Below are 10,335 nucleotides of genomic sequence, written 5' to 3' on the forward strand. Positions count from 1 at the left end.
ACATGATTTGGAAAGGCACACAACTGTCTATGAACGCTTCCCCAGTTGACAGTGCATGTCATAGCAAAAACCAAGCCATAAGGTCAAAGGAATTGTATGTATGGCTCCGAGACAGGATTGTGTCGAGCACAGATCTGGCGAAGGGTACCAAAACAATTCTCCAGCATTGAAGGTCCCCATGAACAGTGGCCTCCATCATTCTAAAATGGAAGAATTTGGAACTACCAAGATTCTTCCTGGAGCTGGATGCCCAGCCAAACTGAGCAATCTGGGGAGAAGGGCCTTGGTCAGGGAGATGACCAAGAACCCGATGGTCACTATGACTAGAGCTCTAGAGTTCCTCTGTGGCGAAGGGAGAACCTTCCAGGTGGACAACCATCTCTGCAGCACTCCACCAATCAGGCTTTATGGTAGAGTGGCCAGACGGAAGCCACTCCTCAGTAAAAGGCACATGACATCCTGCTTGGAGTTTGCCAAAAGCCACCTAAAAAGACTCTCAGACCATGAGAATAAATATTATCCGGTCTGATTAAACCAAGCGTCATGTCTGGAGATAACCTGGCATCATCCCTACGGTGAAGCACGGTGGTAGCAGCATCATGTTGTGGGGATTTTGTTCAGCGGCAGGGACTGAGGGACTAGTGAAGCATGGTGGTAGCAGCATCATGTTGTGGGGATGTTGTTCAGTGGCAGGGACTGAGGGACTAGTGAAGCATGGTGGTAGCAGCATCATGTTGTGGGGATGTTGTTCAGCGGCAGGGACTGAGGAACTAGTGAAGCATGGAGGTGGCACCATCCCTACGGTGAAGCACGGTGGTAGCAGCATCATGTTGTGGGGATGTTGTTCAGTGGCAGGGACTGAGGGACTAGTGAAGCATGGTGGTGGCACCATCCCTACAGTGAAGCATGGTGGTGGCACCATCCCTACGGTGAAGCATGGTGGTGGCAGCATCATGTTGTGGGGATGTTGTTCAGCGGCAGGGACTGGGAGACTAGTGAAGCATGGTGGTGGCACCATCCCTATGGTGAAGCATGGTGTTGGCAGCATCATGTTGTGGGGATGTTTTTCAGTGGCAGGGACTGAGGGACTAGTCAGGGTCGTGAAAAAGATGAACGGACCAAAGTACAGAGAGATCCTTGATGAAAACCTACAGACCTCAGACTGGGGCAAAGGTTCACCTTCCAACAGGGCAACAACCCTAAGCACACAGCCAAGACAATGCAGGAGTGGCTTCGGGACAAGTCTCAATCTTAGGCTGAAGGTAGCGAGGGGTAGTACATCTTGCTGCCCTGTGGGCAAGTATCATGGTCTGGTAGTGGATGCGAGCTTCGACTGGAAGCCAGTGGAGTGTGCAGAGGATGGAACAAGCAGGGAGCTGGGAGCCCAGCCAACAGTGAGTTGCAGTAGTCCAGACGGGAGATGACAAGTGCCTGGATTAGAATGTGCCACTTGCTGTGTGAGGTAGGATTGTACACTACGGATATTGCAGAGCATGAACCTGCAGGAGCGAGTCACTGCTTTGATGTTTGCAGAGAATGACAGGGTGTTGTCCAGGGTCACGCCAAAGTTCTTTGACTCTGGGAGGGCGACACTGTGGAGTTGTTAACCGTGATGGAGAGGTCTTGGAGTGGGCAGGCCTTTTCCGGCAGGAAGAACAGCTCTGTCTTGTTGAGGTTGAGCTCGAGGTGTAGAAAACAGTAAAAATAAAGAAAAACCCTTGAATGAGTTTGTGTGTCCAAACATTTGACTGGTACACACATTATATTATATTATATATATATATATAAAATAAAGTTTTTAATTTAGTCATTCTTAAACACACACATACATACATACATATATATGTTAAAGAATAGGACTAAATTAAACGTTATTTAAATAAAGTTATAATTTATTTAGTCCTATTCTTTAAGTTATATTTTTGGTTGAGATGTTTCCAACATTTCAATTAACAATTTGTAGACTGGAATTAAAGCCAGACTAAGTCAATGGCACAGCTGGAACTTTCCAGGCAGAAGATAAAACTCCTTCAAATGTTGATATTTGGTTGTGTTGACAACCAAACACAATTCAATATCATTTTTGAAGTACAATAAATGTCTTATTAACAAGGATTCATATCTCCAACTCAACCTAAAATAAAAGTTAAAGAATGGGATTAAACCAGTGGCTCAGATGGAACTATCCAAACAATAAATACATTTCAGTTGAATGTTGATATTTGGTTGCGTTGTCAACCAAACATAATATTACTTTTGTAATCCAGTAAATTGCCTGAAGTTAAGGCCATTTTACAAACTAATGTAACATTAAACCATAATTGAATAAAACATACATGCCCACATTGAGGTTACTCGTTACTAATATATATATATATATATATATATAATATCTTATATAATCATTTAAAGGGTGCATGTTCAAGATAGCATGAATAGGTCGTCATAGGACTGTGATAATCTGTACAGAATCTCCAACGGCATTGATCACTTGCACCATGTAGTTTTAATGTAATCTCAACTGTAATCCAGGTCGTTTGGTTCTGCTGTCAGATAAAGCACAGTTATAACACAATCTGTTGAATAAATAAACCGAATATCTGACATTCTATTAACCTTTTGAACTTTGCCGTGCTTTTAAAATGGTGGAAAGCATAGTTATTAGACATGTTGTGACAACTAAACCAAAATTCTGACATTGTTTTTTTCATTGGAATTTGGTAGTGCTTTTATATGGTTGAACACATAGTGGTAACACTTTGGTAATTCAACTAACGTTTGGCTGTCTTTTTGTGTGGGTGAATAGAGGTTGTAATCTCAACCAAATATTATCCATGTTGAAATGACGTGGTGTGCCCAGTGGGTGGTCACTAGCTGGCACAGCCACAAAGTCATAAAAACAGATTTTAAACCTAACCACACTGCTAACCATAATGCCTAACCGTTACCTTAAATTAAGACCAAAAATATCCCTTTTGTTTTCATACATTTTTACAATACAGCCAATTTTGACTTTGCAGCTTTCCCCATCTAGTGGAAACCGCTCAGCTCTGGCTCCAGGACGAGACTCATGCCAAGAAACGTCAACCTGCGAAAAATGCGCTCTTGCTGCATAGTGCATAGTGCGGATCCCAGCCTATGGAATAAAAGTTTGAGGTAGTTCCTCCCTTCTAAACTCCACTGTGGTATAGTGCTCTGTACTGTCAAAAACAAGTTTATTTTAAGGTGGGGCTTTTATTGCTCAATCGAATTTGTGCTGATTCCACAAAAATATTGATAGGCCTTACAGACACATGCTAAAACTCGTACACTTTTGATAAGACTTAAAGAGGCTGCAAACTATGGAGTTATCAAAAAGTGTCACGAACAAAAACGTAAACATTAGGTCTATAGCAAATGCAGCATATGGCATATATTTTAACATGCAAATAGCACATTTTGGTAGTGCTGAAACGAAAAGGATTCCATTCCATGAGAGCAGCATTTCCTTTTCAACTGGAAGCAATAAGCCCAATCAGTCCTCCAGGACAACAGAGTCATAAACAACAGAGTAAGCTAATAAGTCCATAGTTTTTGGGTTATGCTCCGGTAAAACAATTTGGCTGATCTATATTTCCAAGTCCTATACTTTTAGATCAAGGGGTAGGCCTATGAAATGAATTGGAATGACTGGAAATCTGACAGACTGGTTTTTAATGTAAAAACAGTCTAATCCTATGATTCTTATTATCTGTAGTGTAAAGCAATGAAGCCTACATAACCAACGCATAAAGTAAAACGCTAAAAAATTATGGCCAGCTATGTAAACTCTAACATTGATTTATCTTAGATATAGATGTCATTCAATTTAAATGTTTGTATTTTTCCTAATGCCTCTTAAGGGGAGCATAGTCTAAAAGTAATCCGATTACTTTATGGGGTTTGGGTAATCCAAAAGTTACTTTCCTAATTAAAATTTGTCAGGTAACTAGAACCTAACAAATTACACTTAGAAAGTAACCTACCAAACATTCTTCCTGAGGTACTCTCTCCCCAGGCCTGGAACTAGAAGAGTCAGTCCCTGAGGTACTCTCTCCCCAGGCCTGGAACTAGAAGAGTCAGTCCCTGAGGTACTCTCTCCCCAGGCCTGGAACTAGAAGAGTCAGTCCCTGAGGTACTCTCTCCCCAGGCCTGGAACTAGAAGAGTCAGTCCCTGAGGTACTCTCTCCCCAGGCCTGGAACTAGAAGAGTCAGTCCCTGAGGTACTCTCTCCCCAGGCCTGGAACTAGAAGAGTCAGTCCCTGAGGTACTCTCTCCCCAGGCCTGGAACTAGAAGAGTCAGTCCCTGAGGTACTCTCTCCCCAGGCCTGGAACTAGAAGAGTCAGTCCCTGAGGTACTCTCTCCCCAGGCCTGGAACTAGAAGTGTCAGTCCCTGAGGTACTCTCTCCCCAGGCCTGGAACTAGAAGTGTCAGTCCCTGAGGTACTCTCTCCCCAGGCCTGGAACTAGAAGTGTCAGTCCCTGAGGTACTCTCTCCCCAGGCCTGGAACTAGAAGAGTCAGTCCCTGAGGTACTCTCTCCCCAGGCCTGGAACTAGAAGAGTCAGTCCCTGAGGTACTCTCTCCCCAGGCCTGGAACTAGAAGAGTCAGTCCCTGAGGTACTCTCTCCCCAGGCCTGGAACTAGAAGAGTCAGTCCCTGAGGTACTCTCTCCCCAGGCCTGGAACTAGAAGAGTCAGTCCCTGAGGTACTCTCTCCCCAGGCCTGGAACTAGAAGAGTCAGTCCCTGAGGTACTCTCTCCCCAGGCCTGGAACTAGAAGTGTCAGTCCCTGAGGTACTCTCTCCCCAGGCCTGGAACTAGAAGAGTCAGTCCCTGAGGTACTCTCTCCCCAGGCCTGGAACTAGAAGAGTCAGTCCCTGAGGTACTCTCTCCCCAGGCCTGGAACTAGTAGAGTCAGTCCCTGAGGTACTCTCTCCCCAGGCCTGGAACTAGAAGAGTCAGTCCCTGAGGTACTCTCTCCCCAGGCCTGGAACTAGAAGAGTCAGTCCCTGAGGTACTCTCTCCCCAGGCCTGGAACTAGAAGAGTCAGTCCCTGAGGTACTCTCTCCCCAGGCCTGGAACTAGTAGAGTCAGTCCCTGAGGTACTCTCTCCCCAGGCCTGGAACTAGAAGAGTCAGTCCCTGAGGTACTCTCTCCCCAGGCCTGGAACTAGTAGAGTCGGTCCCTGAGGTACTCTCTCCCCAGGCCTGGAACTAGAAGAGTCAGTCCCTGAGGTACTCTCTCCCCAGGCCTGGAACTAGTAGAGTCAGTCCCTGAGGTACTCTCTCCCCAGGCCTGGAACTAGTAGAGTCAGTCCCTGAGGTACTCTCTCCCCAGGCCTGGAACTAGTAGAGTCAGTCCCTGAGGTACTCTCTCCCCAGGCCTGGAACTAGTAGAGTCAGTCCCTGAGGTACTCTCTCCCCAGGCCTGGAACTAGTAGAGTCAGTCCCTGAGGTACTCTCTCCCCAGGCCTGGAACTAGAAGAGTCAGTCCCTGAGGTACTCTCTCCCCAGGCCTGGAACTAGTAGAGTCAGTCCCTGAGGTACTCTCTCCCCAGGCCTGGAACTAGAAGAGTCAGTCCCTGAGGTACTCTCTCCCCAGGCCTGGAACTAGAAGAGTCAGTCCCTGAGGTACTCTCTCCCCAGGCCTGGAACTAGAAGAGTCAGTCCCTGAGGTACTCTCTCCCCAGGCCTGGAACTAGAAGAGTCAGTCCCTGAGGTACTCTCTCCCCAGGCCTGGAACTAGTAGAGTCAGTCCCTGAGGTACTCTCTCCCCAGGCCTGGAACTAGAAGAGTCAGTCCCTGAGGTACTCTCTCCCCAGGCCTGGAACTAGAAGAGTCAGTCCCTGAGGTACTCTCTCCCCAGGCCTGGAACTAGAAGAGTCAGTCCCTGAGGTACTCTCTCCCCAGGCCTGGAACTAGAAGAGTCAGTCCCTGAGGTACTCTCTCCCCAGGCCTGGAACTAGAAGAGTCAGTCCCTGAGGTACTCTCTCCCCAGGCCTGGAACTAGAAGAGTCAGTCCCTGAGGTACTCTCTCCCCAGGCCTGGAACTAGTAGAGTCAGTCCCTGAGGTACTCTCTCCCCAGGCCTGGAACTAGAAGAGTCAGTCCCTGAGGTACTCTCTCCCCAGGCCTGGAACTAGTAGAGTCGGTCCCTGAGGTACTCTCTCCCCAGGCCTGGAACTAGAAGAGTCAGTCCCTGAGGTACTCTCTCCCCAGGCCTGGAACTAGTAGAGTCAGTCCCTGATGTACTCTCTCCCCAGGCCTGGAACTAGTAGAGTCAGTCCCTGAGGTACTCTCTCCCCAGGCCTGGAACTAGTAGAGTCAGTCCCTGAGGTACTCTCTCCCCAGGCCTGGAACTAGTAGAGTCAGTCCCTGAGGTACTCTCTCCCCAGGCCTGGAACTAGTAGAGTCAGTCCCTGAGGTACTCTCTCCCCAGGCCTGGAACTAGAAGAGTCAGTCCCTGAGGTACTCTCTCCCCAGGCCTGGAACTAGTAGAGTCAGTCCCTGAGGTACTCTCTCCCCAGGCCTGGAACTAGAAGAGTCAGTCCCTGAGGTACTCTCTCCCCAGGCCTGGAACTAGAAGAGTCAGTCCCTGAGGTACTCTCTCCCCAGGCCTGGAACTAGAAGAGTCAGTCCCTGAGGTACTCTCTCCCCAGGCCTGGAACTAGAAGAGTCAGTCCCTGAGGTACTCTCTCCCCAGGCCTGGAACTAGTAGAGTCAGTCCCTGAGGTACTCTCTCCCCAGGCCTGGAACTAGAAGAGTCAGTCCCTGAGGTACTCTCTCCCCAGGCCTGGAACTAGAAGAGTCAGTCCCTGAGGTACTCTCTCCCCAGGCCTGGAACTAGAAGAGTCAGTCCCTGAGGTACTCTCTCCCCAGGCCTGGAACTAGAAGAGTCAGTCCCTGAGGTACTCTCTCCCCAGGCCTGGAACTAGAAGAGTCAGTCCCTGAGGTACTCTCTCCCCAGGCCTGGAACTAGAAGTGTCAGTCCCTGAGGTACTCTCTCCCCAGGCCTGGAACTAGAAGAGTCAGTCCCTGAGGTACTCTCTCCCAAGTCTGTATTATATACACAAACATAGGATGCACTTCATTGTTTTGTTTTTTTTACTTACAGAGAACAGAAATATGCATTTATGCTCACAACCTAATTATTGTATCATGCCCTGCCGTAGCTCTTGTGTTTCCCCTCAGCATTCTTCTTGCAGTGTGTATGATGATTGCTGTGGAAAAACCGTGGCTCGGGCAGTACTGGTGGTATTGACTTATTGGAAAGCATTGGTGTGTGCTTTTCCTGAATAGCTGTCTGATGTCTGAGCTGCCTTCGACCAACACTGGAGAGACTTTTCCCACGGTTGATGAAACAAGCTTGGACGTGCCTTCGAACCAACGCTAGAGAGAGAGAGTTTTCCCACGGTTGAAGAAACAAGCTCAGACATGCCCGAAATCAACATCTACCTACCACCTTTAGGGTAGCACACTCAAGTTAAACATTGTGAAAATCAATGGGTGGTGAGACATTATATGGCCAAGATTTCATTACACTTCTTTTATGTTCAAGTACAAGGTACATTATGGCACATTGTTACGGTGTGGATTTCTTATTTAGGGACGCGGATAAGAGATATTAGAGAGATCGAGAGAGCAAGAGAGATGGGGGGAGAGAGATGGGGGGAGGGGGAGAGAGAGAGGGGAGAGAGATGGGGGAGAGAGATGGGGGAGGGAGAGAGAGAGATGGGGGAGAGAGAGAGAGAGAGATGGGGGGGAGAGAGAGAGAGAGATGGGGGGGAGAGAGAGAGATGGGAGAGAGAGAGAAAGAGAGAGAGAAATGGGGGGAGAGAGATGGGGAGAGAGAGAGAGAGAAAGAGAGAGAGAAATGGGGGGAGAGAGATGGGGAAGTAGAGAGAGATGGGGGGAGGGGGAGAGAGAGAGAGGAGAGAGATGGGGGAGAGAGATGGGGAGGGAGAGAGAGAGATGGGGGAGAGAGAGAGAGATGGGGGAGATAGAGAGAGAGAGATGGGGGGGATAGAGAGAGAGAGATGGGGGAGAGAGAGAGAGATGGGGGGAGAGAGAGAGAGATGGGGGAGAAAGAGATATTGGGGGGAGAGAGAAAGAGAGATGGGGGGGGGGGGGGGGGGGGGTGGAGAACCAGTTCTCTGACAGATGACTGTAATATTACAGTCAACCTCTTATGGCAGAGTGCAACAAGTCAGTCAATATCTCCAGTAATAAAACATCTATTGTTTTTTCCCCCCTAGAAGACTGTCAAGCTCTGACACTGGTGGGTGACATCAAAGGCCATAATATGTCTTGTCCTTCGTGATGATCATCCATACTCTGGTCCGAAATGGCACCATATTCCCTAAATAGGGCACTACTTTTGACCAGAGTAATATGGGCCCTAGTCAGAAGTAGTGCACCATTTGGGATACACGGACTCGCAGACGTCCAAGATGACATGCCCAGCCATGGTCTTAGTCCACTAATCCCAAATATAACCGCATTTAACTTCAAGAATGTGCACTGGCTAGCTAAGGAATGACGACCACTGCGCTTTTCTGGGCTCAGATGACATGTACTGTACCAGCCATAACGAGTTGTGCATAAAATGGACTGCGTGTGATCACTGGTTTGTGTTGCGCAATCAATATATGTTCCTTTCAATATTTCGATTCGTGGTGATCATAACATCAAATCAATCAAATGTATTTATAAAGCCCTTTCTACATCAGGCTATGTCACAACGTGCTGTACAGAAACCCAGCCTAAAACCACAAACAGCAAGCAATGCAGATGTAGAAGCACGGCGTAGAAGTAATGTTAATTAAACCTTTTCTATAAATAAAATGTTTGAAATGAAAATGTATTGTTTGTTTCTTTGTATTTACACTGTTGTAAACTGGACACTCACCCATGTTGTAGCCATATGGAGACTCGCTGGCTCCGTCCTCGAGGCTCGCAAGTATCTCCCCCTTTCCCACATCGCTGTCCCCGACCAGGAGAAACTTGAGCAGAAAATCGTAAGCCTTGGCGGGGCTGGTTCTGTGGTTCATCCTCACGGTGAAGAATGATTATGTTCCATCATGGAACACCGTGTACACGACTGTTCGATCACTTCTTCCGTTTTTCCTCCAACTGGAGATTTGAGCTGTGTGACGCACGAATCAAAGGAGCAAAAAAGAGAGTCAAATTTAATGTGGTGTTCTTCGACTGTTTATATTACGATTCAAAAATAATATCTGGTAACTCACAAAGTCTCCAAAATAGAAGCTTGAATGAAAGCTACAAGTGTCAATTTGGTCACCGAAAGTGACAACACAATGTAATTAAAAATGTATAAAAATGAGCCTACATCTACAGTGTAATCCACTGTAACATCAAAGCTTGCCGCTCACGCCGAACCTGTTCCTGTGCTCAAATCTTCTTTCCATAAATCCTTCATTCACGCTACCGTGCCGTTAAAGTACCAGAAGTGTCATTTTTTTTATAGTCCTGCTTTTGGGTCGCCAGCCACGCTGTTCCGCAGCTCTCTCGGATGTCTGTCGTTTCCTCTCTCCAAGCAGGCATGTCTCCAGTAGCCGCAGAGGGTCAAGCCTTGCGCCGCTATGGTTGGCTCATCCAGCGGGTTGCTAGGGCAGCCTTGAATCGGTAGTAGTCGCTGCAAACGTCAGTCAAAAACCCTAAATACCCATTTGATACAAGAGAGGGGTGTGACTACCGCTGCTTGCCAAGCCTTGTTCGGTCTGAGCTGGAGTCAACGCTAGCCCTGATGAGAGATCAGTGTTAGGGATTTTAACCATGTAGGAAGGGATAGGATGACCGATGACGGCTGCTTGAACTGATTCCGGGTCAGTATTTGTGGGCGCCCGCAGCAGCCACTGGTTTGGCAGTGGACAGCGTGGCTTGGTTTGTTGTGTTTTGGCTGGGCACGATTTCTGACGTAGCCTAGCGCAGAACAGTTCCACGGATTTACTGACATTCTTATATTCAGACAACAATCGGACAGCCAGTCTCGCTGTAAAACAGCAGCACATTTTGAGAAAAACAGTTACAATCATTTTGATGAGGAAATTATAATTACAAATCGTGTTAAAATGTGATCAATAATAGTATTACCTATTTAATGGATTAAGTTTTCCCTAAGAAAAAACTGTTAGAGACAATAGTCCACATACAATATACATAATTCAGGTAAAATACAACTGAACTGTACCATTATAAATAAAGGGCTATATTTGATACATTGCTCAATATCAATAAAACAGACCAGGGATCTCTTGTCCTGTGAATAGTGTATGGGGGGTGATTCGTGCCAGAATTA

The 10,335-nt window shown here is 47.2% G+C and overlaps 1 protein-coding gene across 3 annotated transcripts in view; it reads right to left on the reverse strand.

Moving 5' to 3' along the window:
* LOC110499433 (ras-related protein Rab-40B) overlaps positions 1–9,905 on the reverse strand; it is a 42,754-nt gene extending 32,849 nt beyond the window's left edge. Inside the window, exons 1-2 of one of the 3 annotated variants that reach the window (XM_036956291.2) lie at positions 9,367–9,759; positions 8,926–9,162 (exon numbers count right to left, since the gene is read on the reverse strand). In XM_036956291.2, the coding sequence (XP_036812186.1) occupies positions 8,926–9,067 (142 nt within the window). In that variant the 5' untranslated portion in view covers positions 9,068–9,162; positions 9,367–9,759. Of the gene's footprint in view, positions 1–8,925 lie in introns of all 3 variants that reach the window. The other 2 variants (XM_036956293.2, XM_036956292.2) reach the window with 2 other exon arrangements.
* Between the last annotated feature and the right edge of the window lie 430 nt (positions 9,906–10,335).

The sequence above is a fragment of the Oncorhynchus mykiss genome, chromosome 20 (assembly GCF_057628025.1).
Source record: "Oncorhynchus mykiss isolate SJ-2025 chromosome 20, ASM5762802v1, whole genome shotgun sequence".
Lineage (NCBI taxonomy): Eukaryota > Metazoa > Chordata > Actinopteri > Salmoniformes > Salmonidae > Oncorhynchus > Oncorhynchus mykiss.